General features: G+C 34.3%; 3 protein-coding genes across 6 annotated transcripts in view; all 3 read left to right on the plus strand.

Moving 5' to 3' along the window:
* Window positions 1–23039, plus strand: part of LOC107877473 — a 60337-nt gene that overhangs the window by 34810 nt on the left and 2488 nt on the right. The window lies entirely within an intron of this gene.
* On the plus strand, window positions 8959–10493 carry LOC107846139. The gene is made up of 2 exons (XM_047402633.1): window positions 8959–9462; window positions 9604–10493. The coding sequence occupies exons 1-2, from the start codon at window positions 9090–9092 to the stop codon at window positions 9909–9911; spliced, it is 681 nt and encodes a 226-aa protein (XP_047258589.1). The 5' UTR covers window positions 8959–9089; the 3' UTR covers window positions 9912–10493.
* Window positions 22161–23039, plus strand: part of LOC107846117 — a 51912-nt gene continuing 51033 nt past the window's right edge. For 2 of the 4 annotated variants that reach the window (XM_047402628.1, XM_047402627.1), the window contains exon 1: window positions 22183–22546. The gene's annotated coding sequence lies outside the window, so the exon portion shown is untranslated. Of the gene's footprint in view, window positions 22547–23039 lie in introns of all 4 variants that reach the window. The other 2 variants (XR_007049381.1, XM_047402630.1) reach the window with 2 other exon arrangements.

Below are 23039 nucleotides of genomic sequence, written 5' to 3' on the forward strand. Positions count from 1 at the left end.
GCGTTCTACCCTTACATCGTAAAAGTAAGGGTTAAGATATAGAACTAAATACGTAAGAGAAAGAGAGGAGAGCAGAACTTTACTTCTCTGCTGAGGCACATGATATCCTTCGAATCAAATAAAAATAAAACTCCCTCCGTCCCAAATTATGTGTCGCCATTTTCTTTTTTGTCTGTCCCAAAATAAATGTCATCTTTTTTTATTTGGAATATTTTTAACGGCACAATTACCTTTTTACCCTTATTGGACCCACTTGATTTTACATATATTACTACTTCTTTTTTAGTATTTGTTTTTTAAAAGTAAGTGTCTTATCACTTCAATCAAAATTTAAATTTTCAGCTTTTTATTTTTATAGTATCAAAATTATTTTAAACCACAGAGAGAAATTTTTTCTTTTTGGTTGGTTCTACAAAAGTAAACCAGTTTTCTTTGACAACTCATTCTTCACAACTGTGATTTCTCGAGTAAAAGTTGGATCTTTAAATCTAAAGTTAAAGAAAACAAGAATTTAGAGGGATCCCATTTTCCACATATATCATCTTACAATTGGAAAAAGTAACAAACACAACTACAAAGATCAAACTTCTTTTGTTTAGAACTGAAAATTGATTGAGACAGTGAGCTACCCAAGAGACAACATCCTTCTCCGCTATTTTCTCTAATGCGGCATATGCCTCGTAAATACTTCACACTCACAGTTCATTGATAGGAGTGCATTTCCGACATAGCACATGGTATGATATCCTACATTAACAAATCAGCTGTGTAATTTTCTTTCCAAATTCGAATGCAGCAACATCAAGTAAGAAAATATTGTACGTCTGAACAAGCAGTGTAACAAGCATATTTTTTACAAATTCTAAACATGAGTAGAAAATGTCCATTTCACTTTGTCTTGATGAATGTTTGATCCTTTTAGAAGCATCTTGATCTGAAGTTCACTCCACAACAAACTGTTTCTGTTAATCTTTCGAGTATTGAATATTGTCGACCTCAGCTTCAACGTACTTTCACTTCACATGTATTACCACAAAAATGAAAATACACAACAAAACAATTTCCTCCAATTTTGTTTTTAGTTTTTGCAGTTATATACTCCCGAACCGAATACTTAGTTTCCAACAAATATCAAGCTGATGCAATGCACCTCTCGTAGAGCTCTTCAAGAAGCCAGTCTTCAACAACCACCATAAAACAGTAAAGTTAACAGCCCGACCTTTACATTTTCTGAAGTACGTCAACACAGATGACACACTCCTATTTGCTTTCCCACCATTCACAACCTTACGTTTCTCCTTTCTCAGCTCTCTGTTCACCAGAAGTACATAGGCTAGCCCATGTTCTGTGATATTTCAACATAAACACAGATCATCACACTGTCAGCCTATGATTAAATGTTCAGTCACTCGACAATAGTGAGAGTGAGTCACAGAACTCCAAATTTAACAAACATAACATGGAAGTTACCATTGTCTCAATGAATAACATCCTAAAGTGAAGATATCAATACCTAGAAAACTTCAGATGCAAACTTTGAAATACAGTGTACACCAGTCAACGAACATAAACAGTAAAGTATAAATAGAAAAAACAAATCAATGACATGAAAGAAAAATAAATGTCACAGATAAAGGACAATAAATTTTATCAAGAGTAAGGATCAAGGAAGACTAAAGTCTCATGAACATGATAGTGGTAGGATATCTGACAGGGAAAGGGAGCGAGACGACTTTGAATGGGACAAGAAAAAGTATATGGAAAGGAGTCATCGTTCAATAGACAAAGGTCACTCAGAGAAACCAAAACATGACACTTTTCGGGATCGTGATTACCAATCTTATTCATCACGAGAGAAGAATTGGAATAGACACCATTAGCTTAGAGCAGCCTGACAAAATGTTACCATGCCCAATATGTTGTCTTTATGGAGCGTATCTACTGCTCTTTGCATAATAGCTGAGGGTGCCGCCTTTATTAGTGAAACTGTACCACACCCTTTTGCCTAAACCAAGGTCTCTCGTAATCGCGACATTGATTTCAACTGTTTTCATTTAGTTCCCTTGAACAATTGACATCCCCATGCTGTCCAAATATATTTGGTCTGCACAAACTCTTTAACATTCAGTTAATTGTTCTCGAAATAGACTTCCTAGTTTAAAAATAAAAATTCATACAAATGTGACGGTATGACTCCCTTTTCCCTTTTCTCCTTCCTTCCATTTACGCAGCCCTCTATTATGTGATAAGAAAGTAAGAAACAAATAGAAGCATAAAACAACAATAAAGCTAGAAAAAGACGTGTAAGTATATATAAGCTGGTGGGACTTATATCATTGTAAGTAAACTTATTCATGAGTACAAAAAATACATTATGATCACCATGTCTGTACACAAAAATAGTACTCCGAACATATTTGACAAAACATCATTGTAAAAGTTACATGATGATCACTACGGCTATACACAAAAGTAGTACAGTACTTCTACATACTACTTGAAAAAACACCATTCCAACTTCAAAATACAGAGCTTTACCATAATAATAACTCATATCATTGTTGAAGTAGAGCCAAATCTTTATTGACAATATCAATATCACAATGAAGTTGGAGAGGAAGATTTTCTTCTCTTTCTAGTCCATTTTTGTTCAAATGAGGCACTTTGTAATTATTGCCGCCACTATCTTTCATCACCTCAATCATACAAGATTGTAAAGTAAGAAATACTGATTGAGTTGTTTCGCTTTCATTTCATCAAAAGATCTTTCCACTACTTCCACTAATTCATCAACATTTTTAGGGGCCTTTTGATATTGAAGACTTTGGATTGCTCTAAAAAAACCAAGATCTAAAACATTTAAATCTGGACTGTTCGATGGTTGAAAACACAATCTAATGTCAAATCCATCTTTTCGGGCAACTTCAATAAATTCCAAATCATTGTTACCAATATGTGGCCTTGCATTATCTTGTTGTAAAAAGATAGGATTATTTGAATTGGAAGCTGGCCATTTTGCTCCAATAGCAGGAAGAACTTTCTCTATCAAGCAAGCTGTAGTGATATCTTTAGTTACTGACTGAATGGGCTTTGTTTCCATAGTTCCTGCTGTTCGATTTTTGCTAATCCGCTTATCTGGTTCCTTAACTCCAAACGAAAAAATACCTATTTTTCCGGAAAACAACTCAATTCCAGTTTCATCAAATCGAGGACGTGCTACAGCAGCCATAAACATAACCTTTGGAATAAAATTTTTACTTTTGTAAGAACGATACGGATCTGGCTAATGCTCTCCCGGAAGCAGGTAGTACCTTTCAACTCTTTTGGACAAAAAAAACCACCTTTCGTCGATATGAACATAATTAAACATATTCATAAACATTGGATTTGTGTGGATTGTATTCTGATCAACCATTGAGAGGCAGTATTGAAGTCGTACCTTTTTGTTTCCTTCGGTTAACTGAGGCTTGATGGAATTAGAATGTGGCCGAAGATTTCCACCTTTCACACGCCGAAAGACGGTTGATTTTGCCATGTTCATCATAAAAGCCAGAGATCGAATATTTATTCGACGACAAAGTTTAATTTCTTTGACTTGATTAATGTCGACTCCAATCTGTTTTCTTCCAACTTTACCAGTAAGTCTGAAAGACACATCTAACGATGACATACCATTATCAGCTGATGATTGACATTGTTTCCAAATGCGCTGAATAGTTCTTATTGATTTCTTGAACAACATCGCAGCTTGTGTTATAGATCTGTAATTAACACTTCCTTCCTTACTTTCTTTCAAAAGAAACTTTGCAATTGCTTGACGTTCTTCTAATTTCAATCATTTATTTCTGTAGGTTGAGTCTATAGGTACGACGAACCTCATCTTTAGAGTAATGGCAAAAATAAGAGAGGAAATAAAAGGAAGAAATTGGAAATTATCCAAAACAAAAGAAAGGATACAGTAACCAGAAGATGCAAAAGAACATCTCTCAAATGAAAAGAAGATTTGGCGCCCCAAAATAACCATTTGCTAAAATTGAAAAGAAAAGTAGGTTTAGCACCCAAAAATTGAAACCAAAATCAAATCAGAAACGTAAATTTTTCGTGAAAAATCCGTACATGACGGCAAATTGGTCCTATTTTCTAGAAAATTGAATTTTGCAATAACAAATTTTTCTTAATTGTTGATAGAGAAAATGAGAGTAAAATTATAAATGAAAGGGATACACTGATTTGGACTACTTAACTCTTTGCAAAAGAGAGAGACAGTTATGTAGGTGGTGTATATTTTTAGTATATTTTTTTTTAATATTGTACTCTCTATTGCATTTTCTTAATTTTTGTGAAATTTAATAAAAGTACCTAGTAGTCCAATACTTTTTAAGAGGGGTAATTTTGTAACTTTAGCAAGGTCAGTACCTATTTCTTAAATATCGTGACCTTTCAAATGGCGACATATAATTTGAGACAGAGGGAGTATTATGATATTCAATGTTCATTAATCCATAAGCAAATTACTTTCTATAGTTCCCAGTAGGTTACAATGAGTCGGTCCGATTCAAACCTATTGCTCTATACAACTTTTAAGACAAATTTACAAAATCAATCTTCTGTAAATAAAAAATGTAAATCAAAAATCAATTTTTAGAGCAAGTAAAAAGGACCAAAGGATAGCAAAAATTAATTAGTATCGCAGAACAAGAAGATATCCAAAGGATAATTGAATTAGTTAGTACCATAACAATATTAACTACAGATCTAGAGAAAATAGATTAAAACTTGAATTAATTAATTTGTATAATAGATCAATAATAATAACAGATTTGAAATAAGAGGATTAAGTCTTGAAATAGTTAGCATCATGTATCATATATGTAACAAACATCAAGTGAAAACTTGCTCAAAAACTTGCTCCACCATCAAAGATGCACTTACCAAAAGTAAATCACGATGGACTAATAAAAATTGAGATTAAGTACATGAATTTTTCTTGAAACTTGTGTTTTGGTGTCAAGGTGCGCAGGGAATACAGTGGAGAAAGGGAAAACAGAGAAAATGAAGATGAAAGAAGATTTTAGGAAAGTAAAACAGTAGAGGCAATACACACGGTAAAGTGTCATTGATTCGTGGTTTTAGTTACCAAAATACCCTTACTGTTGGTGTTGATAACGAAAATATCCTCAAATAAGACAAAATAGTAGTAACTAAAGTCTTCATTTATATAAAAGATTAAAATATAATCAATATTATTTTAAAAAAATGTATAAATTTTAGTAACTAAAAATATATTAGTGAAATTACTTTTAACCTTGCAAGATTAAAGAATTTATTAAGGAGTGTGTCCAATTCAAATGGGGTAAATAGAAAAGATTGAAAGGTTTATTCAACTATTTTACATTGAGTCCTCTTAATTCATTGATATTTTAGACAATAGTTCCTCAATATTCATAATAAATGAATTGTTTAGATATTGTTGATATTTAAGGTAATTTAACTGTTTCAATAATAATGTTGAAATTTTTCTTTATTCTTATACTTCATTTTTGTATTTCTTATATCATGAATTTAAGAAATTTAATTGATCCTATTTATTTATTGTTTTGAATTAGTTTTTTAAAAGTCGGTATTGGAAATCAATTTTGACACTGTGATGTTGACACCCAAATTTGACCTTCCAACACTACATTTAGTCTGTTATTTAAACAAAATCGTTAATTTTTTAAACATTCGTATTTTTGCATATTTTCTTGCATCAAACAGATTTCGGACATATCGGATTCATAATTTAGAAAATGCATAAATCATCAGTTATCTTTTAGAATCATATTTTTATAATATTCTAAAATTAAAAATGGCATTTTCATAATTTTATTAATTAAATTATTTTCACGTAATTATGCACACTCACAATTTTGCAAAATACATTGTCTAGTTTTGCTTTATTTAATACTATTTATTGATATTATTATTTATTGAAATTGTTATTATATATATTAATATTATTTTTTATTTATCATTTATTATTATAATTTATTGTTTAATTATTATTTTTTTCATTTTCATTATTTATCTTTTATTATATTTTTTATTATTTATTATTTAATTTTGTTATTTATTATTTAATTACTATTATCATATATTATTATTATTCGTACTTTAATTTAACTAACAGCCTAATTAAAATTACCTTTCATGATTTTGTTTACCTTTTAATCCAATTTTATTTAATTTCATATAATTATAGCCTATTTTTACCCAATCCATTATAATCTTAACCCAATTTCTTATAATTTAAGCCATTATTTCTCATCCTAGCCGCATTTTAATTTCCCCATGACATTAACTCACAGTCGTCGATCAAAAACCAATCCAACGGTTGACATCAAAAGATCTCTCTTTCCCTATTTCAAACCTACAAACCCTAACTCAAATTTTTTCTCCCAACTTCCATCTCTATCTCTCCACCTCTCTCTTTTCTCTCTCTACAAACACCTCCAAATCTTGATCTCCCCCCCTCCTCCTCCGATCTCTCCATCGCCAATCGACCACCAAAACTACCCCCTTCGCTCTGAGTCCTTGTCGTCATGCCGCCATCTCCGGTGAACAGCCTTCGCCGTTGCCTCTTCCTTCTTCTCCATACGCGCCGCCAGCTCCTACCCCAGGTGAGTCCAGACACTACTCTGATGGCCAACCCCCTCCCTTCTTATCCTCCACCGATGAACAACGCCACCAGTGGCGCCACCATCGACGGAGATGGCTAGCCAAGCCTCCACGCCGCTGCTCCATCCTCCTTCCTTCATTCGCCGTCTTTCTCCCCTCCGGCGAACATCCAACAATCGCGACATAGCCTCGACTCCTCTCCCACAGCGATACCTCTGGTAAACCCCTTCGGCGTTCCAACCATGCAACCCTTCTTCATAAAAAATAAAGAATCCGTCTTCAGGCTTGATCCCGTGTTCGAAATATGTGTGTGAACTTTAGTACTATTTCTTCATCTATGTCTCTCATAAGTGTGGCGAAGTTTCATTTTTACTGAATAAATGTGTTGATTTTAAGTCTGTGATTTTTATTCGACCCTATTTGCATGTCCTGCTTGATTGAAATTTCGTGACACTTAAATTGAATGGTGACCAAATTTGTTCGGCTCTCTTTGGTATGTGTAAACACGCCAAAATTCACGCAACTTCACATTTTTTCTGCCTCTTAGTCAATATGGGTAATTTTGTGTGGCAAAAGCATGTATGTGACGATTCGAGGATTTTTTTCGTAAATCTTTAATAAGGCTAATATGTGCATGTTTTGACTGTTTGGGTATGATCCTGTACCAATTTGATTTGAGAAAAGCAACTCAGTAATTGATTTTTTATTTTTCGGAGTTTTTCGTAAATCTTTAACAAGGCTAATATGTGCACGTTTTGACTGTTTGGGTATGATCCTGTACCAATTTGATTTGAGAAAAGCATCTCAGTAATTGATTTTTTATTTTTGGATTTTTTCGTAAATCTTTAATAAGGCTAATATGTGCATGTTTTGACTGTTTGGGTATGATCCTGTACCAATTTGATTTGAGAAAAGCATCTCAGTAATTGATTTTTTATTTTTCTTGCCTAACTTGGTTGAAAGACATCCCCTCACACGTTAATTATGGTAAAATACCTCTTCTTGATTTCATTCAATAAGTAGGAAGGATCTCTTTTTACTTGTTCTATTCATGGAAATTTCAAATGTTATAATAGGGCATTATTTATTTATGGCAACTATAGCATGATTGGTGGAACAGATTGATTTACCCCATCCATTTAAGGGAACAATCCCCTTAATTGATTCATTATATGTTATTCTTCTTCCATTAAATATTATTCTTCCTTCATAATTTGGGATTGTGGACGGCCCTCCTCACTATTTAAACTCACCATTCTCTTTCTCTAAGAGGACAAACTTCTCCTCCGCTATTACTCCCTCTATTTTCTCTTAAAAGTACTTTGAAGTTCTTTGGCACTTTGGATTTCGAAAAACATTCAGTCTTGTCCTTGCTGCAATTGCTTTGGGTTCTATTATTATTGTTTGGGGCCTAATCGGTTAGTCTCTATCGACACATTCTTTTCTTATTCTGTAGCATTTGTGATAGAAAAGCATAGAAAGCATGTCTATAGGAACTAATTTAAAATAATTATGATTTTGTTTTTTTCACTGTCATAAAGAAGATTAAAAAAAGAAAAGAATAGCTTACTAGAGTGTACTATAACCAGTTCTAGCTGTTTTCTTGAACAGTAGCACATTTGGTGCAAGTTGAAGACATTTTGGGTATTGCTATTTGTATTTTCTTGTTCTGTGTTTGCTTTGTTTGACTGTGGTTTCTTGTGAAAGTTTTGTCATAATTGAACACAGATCAGGGTTTTAGTTTTCATAGCTATTTTCTACTTTCTTTCTGATATTTTGTTGTGTTTTTGCTTTGTTTCTTGCATGAAAATGTAAGTTCTTTTTCCCCATTTTCTTTTTTTGGGCCAAGGAGGGTGAGTGATGTGGTGGGCATAGGGGCCTGTGGGGGGGTCTTTTGTTTAATTCTTTCCAAATTAATGTGAAGATAATGTTTGATAGAATCTTATAGGGAAGACAAAGTGTGTGAATCACATTCAGCAGAGTGGGAGAAAAGGTGAAGGAATTTAAGCGAGGATTTTGAAGGATGAATGATAGTTGATTATTCTCAAAGGATAAGATTATTCTCTTTACCAAACATATGGTTGTGTGGGCATTTTCTTTCAGCTCTTTGATCGGAACCGTAGATTTGCCAAGAAGCTGTTTCCAAAGAAACTGCTTTCACCAGGTTAGCTACTACTACATTCCACTCATTTTTAAAGCAGAATGGTTAATTTCTTGAAGGTGATTCTAGCTAGAGGGCTAAATTATTTCTTTTTTTTGTTTGGTACTCATTTCTTGAACTATACTCTCACATTTAGCTTTCTTTTTCTTCTATTGTCTCAGATTTTAGGCTGACAGGAAAGTTGTTGTTTTTATTGTTTTTGGTTCTTGTATGAACAATGTAGATTGCTGATGAGAGCAGTGGGGGTTTTCCAAATGCAAAGAATAATGGAATGAACTATACACGTTGTGAAAGAAAGCGTGAAATGAAAGCTCCAAGTTTGGTTGCTAGGCTCATGCGTTTGGAATTGATGCCGGCAGGATCAGGCAGTAAGCCCCAAAAGGCTTCAACTTCTGAAACTTGGAGTAATGTGGCAGACAAACTTGGTGCTCGACCTGGCGTATCTGATAAAGAAGATATGGATTTTGAGATGGCCGAAATAAAGAGTTCAGAACTAGGTTTGCAAAGGTTTAGAGCTAAATGTGCTCTCACTTATCCTACTAGATATTTTTCTCCTTTGGAAGATGAAGATGATTTAGTTGGGAATTCACTTGATCACTATTCAAATGACAGCTACCTCTCCAGCAGTCCCAATAGTAGCTCAAGTATGGTCCCCGATTCGACATTTTACTATTTGCATACTTCCTTTCTTTCCCTCAAATACATAAATTAAAAAATAAGACAACTCTGAACTTGGATTTCATGCATCCATGCTTCTAATAAATATGATGCTTGTTTACTTCCAGAGGACAAAGTGCTTGCTCAATCAGTGGACTCTGTTGATGATGAACCACTCTTTCCAGAACCTGATAGAGATCTTTCGGATTGTGAGACCTCATTATCCACCAGGAAGAGTTGCAGAGAACTGATTCATAACGTTTCTGGAGTGCTCAGCAAGATTGATCAGTTGAAAGGAAGCAACCTCAGCTATGAAAAAGAGGTCATTTTGAATGCTGAACTTATACTTAGAACTACACCTCAACAGCAGGCTCTACCTGTAGAGGATGGGTTCTCTGTGAGCCATTTTCTCCTCAATGAACATGAAATGTTTTAGAGTTTTCTGTGGATGGCTTTCGGTGAGTTTCTTGGCTGTAATGACCCAAAACAGATGAATCAGCTTAAAGGATTCACCTTTGATTGTCTATTACAGTACCTTGACACAAAATTTTCTCCAATCTCTGATTATGGTTTCAGAACCTGTACCAAACTACCATCAAGTATGACCAAAGAGATTCTGATTGCTGATTTATTAATGAGGTCGAAGAGTGGACAAAATTTGTTGGTTTGATCCCAGATGACCTAATAGAATGGGATATGAGCCATTCTTTGGGTAAATGTACGGACTTCGAGATTGAAGAATATGAATGTGGCACTGAAGTTGCTAGGCATATTCTCCAAGAATTAGTACATGAAGTTGTCTTAGACCTCTACAGTTCTAGCTAAATTTGGTGGAACGGTTAGTAGCTCCTTTTTTGAGACTTTGTTGCAAGCCTATCAGTGCTGTTTTCATGTGATAACTCTTGACTCAATAATGTCAAGCAAAGTATTTTGTACAAATCATTGATTCTGCATCTGATTCGACTTATTGTACTTGTGCTTTTGCATTTATGAATATTAAGAACAATCCCTTCATGAACATCTGTTTGTAGTAGAACATTACAAGAACAAAATGAAAAATGGTTGAAATGTAAGAACAATTTGAAAGGAAACCCAATAAGCCTAAATGGATGCATATGCAACAATTTGTTACTACCTCCGACCCAAATTATGTATCGCCCGTCCCAAAATAAATGTCGTCTTTCCTTATTTGGAAATTTTTCAAAGGAACAATTACCTTTTTACCTTTATTGGACCCAGTTGATTTTAAATATATTAATACTTCTTTTTTAGTATTTGTTTTTTTAAAGTGAAAGCCTTATCACTTCAATCAAAATTTAAACTTTCAGCCTTTTATTTTTACAGTATCAAAATTATTTTAAACCACAGAGAGCAATTTATTCTCTTTGGTTGGGTAAACCAGTTTTCTTCGACAACTCATTGTTCATATTACTGTGATTTCTTGAGTAAAAATTGGATCTTTATAGCTAAAGTTAAAGAAAAGAAGAATTTAGAGGGACCTCACTTTCCACATATATCATCTTATAATTGGAAAAAGTAACAAACAGAACTACAAAGATTAAACTTCTTTTGTTTAGAACTGAAATTTGATTGAGACAGTGAGCTACCCAAGAGACAACATCCTTCTCCGCTATTTCCTCTAACGCGTCATATGCCTCGTCAATACTTCACACTCACGGTACATTGATAAGAGTGCATTTTCGACATAGCACATGATATGATATCCTACATTAACAAGTCAGCCGTGTAATTTGCTTTCCAAATTCGAATGCAGCAACATCAAGTAAGAAAATACTGTATGTCTGAACAAGCAGTATAACAAGCATATTTTTTACAAACTCTAAACATGACTAGAAAATGTCCATTTCACTTTGTCTGGATGAATGTTTGATCCTTTTAGAAGCACCGTGATCTGAAGTTCATTCCACAGCAAACTGTTTTCTGTTAATCTTTCGAGTAATGAATATTGTCGACCTCAGCTTCAACGTACTTCCACTTCACATGTATCACCACAAAAATGAAAATACACAACAAAACAATTTCCTACAATTTTGTTTTTAGTTTCTGCACTTATTTACTCCCGCACCGAATACATAGTTTCCAACTAATATCAAGCTGATGCAATGCACCTCTCGGAGAGCTCTTCAAGTAGCTAGACTTCAACAACCACCACAAAACAGTAAAGTTAACAGCCCGACCTTTTCATTTTTTTAGGTAGGTCAACACAGATGACACACTCCTATTTGCTTTCCCACCATTCACAACCTTACGTTTCTCCTTTCTCAGCTCTCTCTTCACCGAAAGTACATAGGCTAGCCCATGTTCTGTGATATTTCAACACAAACACAGATAATCAGACTGTCAGCTTATGACTAAATGTTCAATAACTTGACAACAGTGAGAGTGAGTCACAGAACACCAAATTTAACAAACATAACACGGAAGTTACCATTGTCTCAATAAATAACATCCTAAAGTGAGGATATCAATACCAATGAAACTTCAGATGCAAACTTTCAAATATAGTGTACACCAGTCAACGGCCATGAACAGTAAAGTATAAATAGAAAAAACAAATCAATGACATGAAAAAAAAAAATGTCACAGATAGAGGACAATAAATTTTATCAAGAGTAAGGATCAAGGAAGACTAAAGTCTCATGAATGTGATAGTGGTAGGATATCTGACAGGGAAACGGAGCGAGACGAGTTTGAATGGGACAAGGAAATGTATAAGAAAAGTAACATCATACCAATAAATTATGATAATCAAGATAGAATTATTATAAATTGGCAAAATGTGCATGAGGGAAACTATAATAATAGTATAAAAAAAACTTTTTAAAAATATTAAATTCATTTCACAAGAGGCTTGAGGTTGGAGGAATGGAATATTAAAAGGAACAGTTTGATTGTTGATACTTTTTTCTATAAGACAACTATAATATCGCGCCGACCTCTTAGATAGTCACTCAGCTAATAGTTATTACCTCGGAAAATCACCTTTCTTCTTGATTCTTAGATCGTGACTTTGTGAGATAATACTATTAGTTGGGTGACTATATTAGAAATCGACTCCGATAATAACACAATCATATCTAAGAAGCTGAAGAAATGTATAATCGTTGTCTGCAGGTAGTTTTGGAGAAAAAACTAACAGTGGAAAATGTGGTAAGTATCATCATAGAGTAGAAATCAACTTTAAAAGTACATTATATATAATCTTCACAGCTCCATCAACTGTCCTACAATAATAGAATCAAAACTAAGGGATGCTCAACCACGTTTAGCCTCGAGGAATAGTTTAGTCCAACAATACTTGATGATTTACGTAAGACAGAGGCTCATTGTATAGGTCAAAAGACAGGTTTTGTGCTACATCACGACCCCTTGGACAACTTTTGTGCAGTCATGAGACTTTTTGTCAACCAGATTACTGTTTCTCTAGACGACATTCCATCATACCCTGATGGTTTATGCACACCATCAAGATCCTCGATTTTTTCCTGCTAAAGTAGTCACGCACAAACCTCCAAAAGAGACTCTAAAGCTTCAGCTCTTTGTTAGTGGGATTACCCCCGTCGTCTTTGTCCTCCTTACTAGCTAATGCGGCTAGTGACTTGAGCTGCGAAACCTTATCATCCAGTGCTCGAAGAGCGTCTGTCTTAGCCTGTTTGATGTCATAAACAGCGGTTGCTTTTTTTCTAACTCGTCATTGTGTAGAAGTGAACCATCGCTTTCAGTTGGCAAGCAGTCAATAGCAATTTCTCTACATTCGCTACCATTTTCAGTTTCAGCAACACATCATCTTGATGCTGCCTCTGGATCTGGTGTTGCCAACTGTGAATTAGATGAAGTGCTTTCTTCATCGAAGGATCGTGTTTTATCGTTGAATCTTCCATCAGACATGTCATTCTGCTAGATTTTACGGAGATACATGTGCTATTAATGACTCCAAAACTTTTAATTGATATACTAATAAGGTCCTACTTCATTGTTATGGCATTGATGACTCCAAAACACTTCATTGATGTGCCAATGAGTTCTTACATCATCGTTATTGCATTGAAGGTCTATTTATATGTCCCTTGTTGATGTATCATTATTTCAAAGTATCAAAAATGTGGTGGCGACCGAAATAACAATCTCAAAAATTAATTGAACTAAGTGATGGAAGTTCTCTCTTATCGGGTGGTATCCCAGGGACATAAGCCTATCATGGGTTGATCCCTATTTATGTGTTTATGGGTGGTATCCCAAGGGCATAAGCCTATCATGGGTCGATTCCAGTTGATGTGTTCTGGAGGTAGCCTAATGGTCACAGTACAATACAGTAATGATTTCAAAGATGATAAGAATGAAGGTAAAGTGATTGAATAAATACAATGTACAGGTTGTCACAAGTTCTAGTAAGTGTGGTCCACTCCTATTACGATTTATTCATTTGCTTCTAATTTTTATTGAGATCCTATATCAGATGTGATTATCTACAGCTTTACATACTCAATACATATTTTCTACTGACGTCCCCCATGGGGGACCTGCATTTCATGCTGCAGGCATAAGTACCTCAGCTCATACACAGCACAAGTAGGAGTTACGATATCCAGCTGCTTTTGGTGAGCTCCAGTTTGCTTCGGGACTTTTCGTGTCATATCCAGTCACTTTGGGTATTGTATAGAAGTTAGTTATATGGTGGGGTGTGTCCCGACCTTAGTTAAACTCTGTGTATTGTCTAGAGGCTTTGTAGACCTAATGTACGGTCAAGGTGGTGTTTTGTTAATAGACGTGATGTCTCCAATGGCCAAGTATTGTATATACATATATATATGTGTGCTCAAGCTTATACAGGTGATGGTTTCCTTTTATATACGATATGATGCTGTCAGAATTTCGGGTTGTCATAGAGGTATGCATGGGAAGTATAAGATGATGAGCTGGCTCTTCCGGGCCTCCTCGATTACGGGTGCCAGTCCGCCCCAATAGGATTTGAGGCGTGACACTTGTGGTGTTGAACTTGACTTGTTAACTACAGAAATGGAGTCATCTAAAGAGACAGGTTTTCGAGCTCCAGAAGACCCTGTCCTCTACATCAACGACTGTGAATTTTTCGGTAGTGCAGCCACGATGAATATGTGTTCCAAGTGTCAAAAGGACATGATACTACTGAAGTAGGAACATGCAAAGCTTGTAGTTGCATCCAGCAAAGACGTCATACGCAGAAGCTCAAACAGCGATGAATCAGAGCTTGCTCTTGCAGGTGCTGCGGTTGCATCTGCAGATTTAGCCTCACTGATGGCACAAGTGAAGTCAAAAGAGGGTTTGAAAAAGTGCACAGCTTATCGTAAGCGTGTGGGATTAACGGGGTTCAGTTGCAAAAACAACTGCCCGTTTGATTATAGGAATGTTGGTCAGAATGCAGTAGTAAAAGCAAATCCTATCATAGTAACAGAAAAGCTTAATAAGATCTAATAAGCACCTATCGAAAGATTGTATGAACTGAAGCAATGTCCATCTTTCGATAAGTTGGCCTCATCTTACAGGGTGAAGGTGAAATTTTTACGTGGGGGTGGGGATGGGGGTACCCTAGAGCCGAGATAATCTTGGTGTGTAAGTTATTTATGATCTTGGTGCACATTTTCATGGAATTTGTTCTTGTTTTGTCCCCATTTCTGGGCTCTTTGTCTAGTATAATATGCATAATGTAGGTCATCTTGATGAATTTCACATTCATACATCCGCATTTTGAAATCCTGAATTCGCCTTCGTGCATTTTTCAAGATTCCAAAGTCTCCTTTGAGTATCAATAATGTAGAATTATTTTTTTGTAGAGATGTCAATACGGGTTGGCTCAGCCCACACGGGCTTTGAGTTTGACGGGTCAGGTTGGGCTAGCCTATCAAAATAATGAGCCAAAAATTATCAAGCCCACACTATTACACTGTGGGTTGCGGGCCTTACAGGCCAGCCCACTTTAAAAAAATAATATTTTATAATTTAATTTTAAAATATTAATAGACATAAATATTTCCAATCAATATTACATAGTATTAATACTTTTTAATTAAGTCTCCAACACCCCCAAAAATACTCATAATAGCGAAATTAAATAACTTTTGACATGCGTTCTGCCCTTAGATCGTAAAAGTAAGGGTTAAGCTATAGAACTAGATACGTAAGAGAAAGAGAGGAGAGCAGAACTTTACTTCTCTGCTGAGGCACATGATATCCTTCGAACCAAATAAAAAGACTACTCCCTCCGTCCCAAATTATGTGTCGCCATTTCCTTTTCTGTCCGTCCCAAAATAAATGTCGTCTTTTCTTATTTGGAATTTTTTTTAAAGACACAATTACTTTTTACCCTTATTGGACCCACATGATTTTAAATATATTAATACTTCTTTTTTAGTATTTGTTGTTTTAAAGTAAAAGTCTTATCACTTCAATCAAAATTTAAATTTTCAGCTTTTTATTTTTATAGTATCAAAATTATTTTAAACCACAGAGAGCAATTTATTCTTTTTGGTTGGTTCTACATAAGTAATCCAGATTTGTTTGACAACTCATTGTTCACAACTGTGATTTCTCGAGTAAAAATTGGATCTTTAAAGCTAAAGTTAAAGAAAACAAGAATTTAGAGGGACCCATTTTCCACATATATCATCTTACAATTGGAAAAAGTAACAAACACAACTACAAAGATCAAACTTCTTTTGTTTAGAACTGAAAATTGATTGAGACAGTGAGCTACCCAAGAGACAACATCCTTCTTCGCCATTTTCTCTAATGCGTCATATGCCTTGTCAATACTTCACACTAAAAGTACATTGATAGGAGTGCATTTCCAACATAGCACATGATATGATATCCTACATTAACAAGTCAGCCGTGTAATTTGCTTTCCAAATTCGAATGCAGCAACATCAAGTAAGAAAATATTGTATGTCTGAACAAGCAGTATAACAAGCATATTTCTTACAAACTCTAAACATGAGTAGAAAATGTCCATTTCACTTTGTCTTGATGAATGTTTGATCCTTTTAGAAGCACCGTGATCTGAAGTTCACTCCACAGCAAACTGTTTTCTGTTAATCTTTTGATTATTGATTATTGTCGACCTCAGCTTCAATGTACTTCCACTTCACATGTATTACCACAAAAATGAAAATACACAACAAAACAATTTCCTACAATTTTGTTTTTAGTTTCTGCACTTATTTAATCCCGCACCGAATACATAGTTTCCAACAAATATCAAGCTGATGCAATGCACCTCTCGGAGAGCTCTTCAAGAAGCCAGTCTTCAACAACCACCGTAAAACAGTAAAGTTAACAGCCCGACCTTTTCATTTTTTTAAGTAGGTCAACACAGATGACACACTCCTATTTGCTTTCCCACCATTCACAACCTTACGTTTCTCCTTTCTCAGCTCTCTGTTCACCAGAAGTACATAGGCTAGCCCATGTTCTGTGATATTTCAACATAAACACAGATCATCACACTGTCGGCTTATGATTAAATGTTCAGTCACTCGACAACTGTGAGAGTGAGTCACAGAACACCAAATTTAACAAACAAAACACGGAAGTTACCATTGTCTCAATGAATAACATCCTAAAGTGAGGATATCAATACCAAGAAAACTTCAGATGCAAACTTTCAAATATAGTGTACACCAGTCAACGGCCATAAACAGTAAAGTATAAATAGAAAAAACAAATCAATGACATGAAAGAAATATAAATGTCACAGATAACGGACAATAAATTTTATCAAGAGTAAGGATCAAGGAAGACTAAAGTCTCATGAATGTGATAGTGGTAGGATATATATCAGGGAGCTAGACGACTTTGAATGGGACAATAAAAAGTATAAGGAAAGGAGTCATCGTTCAATAGACAAAGGTCACTCGGAGAAACCAAAACATGACTCTTCTGGGGAGCGTGATTACCAATCTTATTCATCACGTGAGAAGAATTGTAATAGACACCATTAGCTTAGAGCAGCCTGACAAAATATTACCATGCCCAATATGTTGTCTTTATGGAGTGTACCTACTGCTCTTTGCATAATAGCTGAGGGTGCCGCCTTTATTAGTGAAACTGTACCACACCCTTTTGCATAAACCAAGGTCTCTCATAATCGCGACATTGATTTCAACTATTTTCATTTAGTTCCCCTGAACAATTGACATCCCCAAGCTGTCCAAATATATTTGGTCTGCACAAACTCTTTAACATTCAATTAATTGTTCTCGAAATAGACTTCCTAGTTTAAAAATAAAAATTCATACAAATGTGATGGTATGACTCCCACTTCCCTTTTCTCCTTCCTTCCATTTACGCAGCTCTCTATTATGTGATAAGAAAGTAAGAAACAAATAGAAGCATAAAACAACAATAAAGCTAGAAAAAGACGTGTAAGTATATATAAGCTGGTGGGACTTATATCTTTGTAAGTAGACTTATTCATGAGTACAAAAAATACATTATGATCACCATGTCTGTACACAAAAATAGTACTCCTAACATATTTGACAACACATCATTGTAAAAGTTACATGATGATCACTACGGCTATACACAAAAGTAGTACAGTACTTCTACATACTACTTGAAAAAACACCATTCCAACTTCAAAATGAAGAGCTGTAACATAACAATGACTCATATCATTGTTGAAGTAGAGCCAAATCATTATTGACGATATCAATATCACAATGAAGTTGGAGAGGAAGGTTTTCTTCTCTTTCTAGTCCATTTTTGTTCAAATGAGGCAATTTGTAATTATTGCCGCCACTATCTTTCATCACCTCAATCATACAAGATTGTAAAGTAAGAAATACATGATTGAGTTGTTTCGCTTTCATTTCATCAAAAGATCTTTCCACTGCTTCCACTAATTCATCAAAATTTTTAGGGGCCTTTTGATACTGAAGACTTTGGATTGCTCTAAAAAACCAAGATCTAAAACATTTAAATCTGGACTGTTCGATGGTTGAAAACACAATCTAATGTCAAATCCATCTTGTCGGGCAGCTTCAATAAATTCCAAATCATTGTTACCAATATGTGGACTTGCATTATCTTGTTGTAAAAAGATAGGATTATTTGAATCGGAAGCTGGCCATTTTTCTCTAATAGCAAGAAGAACTTTCTCTATCAAGCAAGCTCTAGTGATATCTTTAGTTACTGACTAATGGGCTTTGTTTCCATAGTTCCTGCTGTTTGATTTTTGCTATTCTGCTTAACTGGTTCCTTAACTACAAACTAAAAATTACCTATTTTTCCAGAAAACAACTCAATTCCATTTTCATCAAATCAAGGACGTGCTACAACAACCATAAACATAACCTTTGGAATAAAATTTTTACTTTTGTAACAACGATACAGATCTGGCTCATGCTCTCCAGGAAGCAGGTAGTACCTTTCAACTTTTTTGGACAAAAAAAACCACATTTCGTCGATATGAACATAATTAAACATATTCATAAACATGGGATTTATGTGGATTGTATTCTGATCAATCATTGAGAGGCTGTATTGAAGTCGTACCTTTTTGTTTCCTTCGGTTAACTGAGGCTTGATGGAATTAGAATGTGGCCGAAGAGTTCCAACTTTCACACGCCGAAAGACGGTTGATTTTTCCATGTTCATCGCAAAAGCCAGAGATTGAATATTTGTTCGACGACAAAGTGAAATTTCTTTGACTTGAATAATGTCGACTCCAATCCGTTTTCTTCCAACTTTACCTGTAAGTCTTAAAGACACATCTAACGACGACATACCATTATCAACTTATGATTGACATTGTTTCCAAATGAGCTGAATAGTTCTTATTGATTTCTTGAACAACATCGCAGCTTGTGTTATAGATCCGTATTTAAGACTTCCTTCCTTACTTTCTATCAAAAGAAACTTTGCAATTGCTTGACGTTCTTCTAATTTCAATCGTTTATTTCTGTAGGTTGAGTCTATAGGTACGACGAACCTCATCTTTAGAGTAATGGCAAAAATAAGAGAGGAAATAAAAGGAAGAAATTGGAAATTATCCAAAACAAAAGAAAGGATACAGTAACCAGAAGATGCAAAAGAACATCTCTCAAATGAAAAGAAGATTTAGCGCCACAAAATAACCATTTGCTAAAAATTCAAATGAAAAGTAGGTTTAGCGCCTAAAAATTGAAACCAAAATCAAATCAGAAACGTAAATTTTTTGTGGAAAATTCGTATATGACGGCAAATTGTTCCTATTTTCTAGAAAATTGAATTTTGCAATAACAAATTTTTCTTAATTGTTGATAGAGAAAATGAGAGTAAAATTTTAAATTAAAGCGATACACTGATTTGGACTAGTTAACTCTTTGCAAAAGAGAGACACAGTTATATAGGTGGTGTATTTTTTTAGTAGATTTTTTTAATACTGTACTCTCTATTGCATTTTTTTAATTATTGTGAAATTTAATCAAAGTACCTAGTGGTCCAATACTTTTTTAAGAGGGGTAATTTAGTAACTTTAGCAAGGTCAATGCCTATTTCTTAAATATCGTGTCTGGTCAAATAGCGACATATAATTTGAGACGGAGGGAGTATTATGATATTCAATGTTCATCAATCCATAAGCAAATTACTTTCTATAGTTCCCAGTAGGTTACAATGAGTCAGTCCGATTCAAACCTATTGCTCAATGCAACTCTTAAGACAAATTTATAAAATCAATCTTCTGTAAATAGAAAATGTAAATCAAAAATCAATCTTTAGAGCAAGTAAAAAGGATCAAAGGATAGCAAAAACTAATTAGTATCGCAGAACAAGAAGTTATCCAAAGGATAATTGAATTAGTTAGTACCATAACAATATTAACTACAGATCTAGAGAAAATAGATTAAAACATGAATTAACTAATTTGTATAATAGATCAATAATAATAACAGATTTGCAATAAAAGGATTAATGCTTGAAATAGTTAGCATCATGTATCATATATATAACAAACATCAAATGAAAACTTGCTCCACCATCAAAGATGCACTTACCAAAAATAAATCATGATGGACTAATAAAAATTGAGATTAAGAACATGAATTTTGCTTGAAACTTGTGTTTTGGTGTCAAGGTGCGCAGGGAATACACTGGAAAAAAAGGAAAAACAGAGAAAATGAAGATGAAAGAAGATTTTAGGAAAGTAAATCAGTAGAGGCAAAAGACACGGTAAAGTGTCATTGATTGGAGGTTTTAGTTACCAAACTACCCTTACTGTTGGTGTTGTTAACGAAAATATCCTCAAATAAGACAAAATAGTAGTAACTAAAGTCTTCATTTATATAAAATATTAAAATATAATCATTATTATTTTTAAAAAATGTATAAATTTTAGTAACTAAAAATATATTAGTGAAATTACTTTTAACCTTGCAAGAGTAAAGAATTTATTAAGGTGTGTGTCCAATTCAAATGGGGTAAATAGAAAAGATTGAAAGGTTTATTCAACTATTTTACATTGAGTCCACTTAATTCATCGATATTTTAGACAATACTTCCTCAATATTCATAATAAATGAATTGTTTAGATATTGTTGATATTTAAGGTAATTTATTTGTTTCAATAATAATGTTGAAATTTTTTTTTATTCTTAAATTTTTATTTATTCTTATACTTCATTTTTGTATTTCTTATATCATTAATTTAAGAAATTTAATTGTTCCTATTAATTTATTGTTTTGAATTAGTTTTTTAAAAGTCAGTATTGGTAGCCAATTTTGACACTGTGATGTTGACACCCAATTTTGACCTCCCGACACTACATTTAGTCTGTTATTTTAACAAAATCATTAATTTTTAAAAATTAGTATTTTTGCATATTTTCTTGCATCAAACAGATTTCCGACATATCGCATTCATAATTTAAAAAATGCATAAATCATCAATTATCTTTTAGAATCATATTTTTATAATATTCTAAAATTAAAAATGACATTTTTGTAATTTTATTAATTAAATTATTTTCACGTAATTATGCACACTCACAATTTTGCAAAATACATTGTCCAGTTTTGCTTTATTTAATACTATTTACTGATATTATTATTTATTGACATTGTTATTATATATATATTAATATTATTTTCTATTTATCATTTATTATTATAATTTATTATTTAATTATTATTTTTTCATTATTATTATTTGTCTTTTATTGTATTTTTCATTATATATTATTTAATGTTGTTATTTATTATTTAATTACTATTATCATATATTATTATTATTCCTACTTTAATTCAAATAACAGCCTAATCAAAATTACCTTGCATGATTTTGTTTACCTTTTAATCCAATTTTATTTAATTTCTTACAATTATAGCCTATTTTTACCCAATCCATTACAATCTTAACCCAATTTCTTACAATTTAAGACATTATTTTTCATCCTAGCCACATTTTAATTCCCCTATGACATTAAATCACAGTCGTCGATCAAAAATCAATCCAACGGTTGACATCAAAAGATCTCTCTGTCCCTATTTCAAACCTACAAACCCTAACTCAAATTTTTTCCCCCAACTTCCGTCTCTGTCTCTCCACCTCCCTCTTCTCTCTATCTACAAACACCTTCAAATCTCAATCTGCCCCCCCCCCCCACCCTCCTCCGATCTCTCCGTCACCAATCGACCACCAAAACCACCCCCTCCGCTTTGAGTCCTCGTCGCCATGCCGCTATCTCCGGCGAATATCCTTCGCCATCACCTCTTCCTTCTCCTCTATACGCGCTGCCAGCTCCTACCCTAGGCGAGTCCAGCCATTGGTCCGATGGCCAACCCCCTCCCTTCTCATCCTCCACCGGCGAACAGCGCCACCAGTGGCGCCGCCATCGATGGAGATGGCCAGTCAAGCCTCCACGCCGCCGCTCCATCCTCCGTCCTCCAGTCGCCTTCTTTCTCCTCTCCAGTGAACGTCCAATAGCCGCGACACAGCCTCGACTCCTCTCCCACAGCGATACCTCCGGCAAACCCCTTCGGCGTTCCAACCATGCAACCCTTCCTCATCGAAAATGAAGAATCCGTCTTCAGGTTTGATCCCATGTTCAAAATATGTGTGTGAACTTTAGTACTATTTCTTCATCTGTGTCTCTCAAAAGTGTGGCCACGTTTGATTTTTGCTAAATAAATGTGTTGATTTTAAGTCTATGATTTTTATTCGACCCTATTTGCATATCCTGCTTGATTGAAATTTTGTGATGCTTAACTTGAAGGGTAAGTCAATTTGTTCGTCTCTCTCTAGTATGTGCAAACACGCCTAACTTCTTGCAACTTCACATTTTTTATGCCTCTTAGTCAATATGGGTAATTTTGTATGGGAAAAGCATGTATGTGACGATTCGAGGATTTTTTCGTAAATCTTTAATAAGGCTTATATGAGCACGTTTTGACTGTTTGGGTATTATCCTGTACCAATTTGATTTGAGAAAAGCATCTCAGTAATTGATTTTTTATTTTTCGGATTTTTTCGTAAATCTTTAATAAGGCTAATATGTGCACGTTTTGACTGTTTGGGTATGATCCT

Source organism: Capsicum annuum, unplaced genomic scaffold, assembly GCF_002878395.1.
Source record: "Capsicum annuum cultivar UCD-10X-F1 unplaced genomic scaffold, UCD10Xv1.1 ctg2574, whole genome shotgun sequence".
Taxonomy (NCBI): domain Eukaryota; kingdom Viridiplantae; phylum Streptophyta; class Magnoliopsida; order Solanales; family Solanaceae; genus Capsicum; species Capsicum annuum.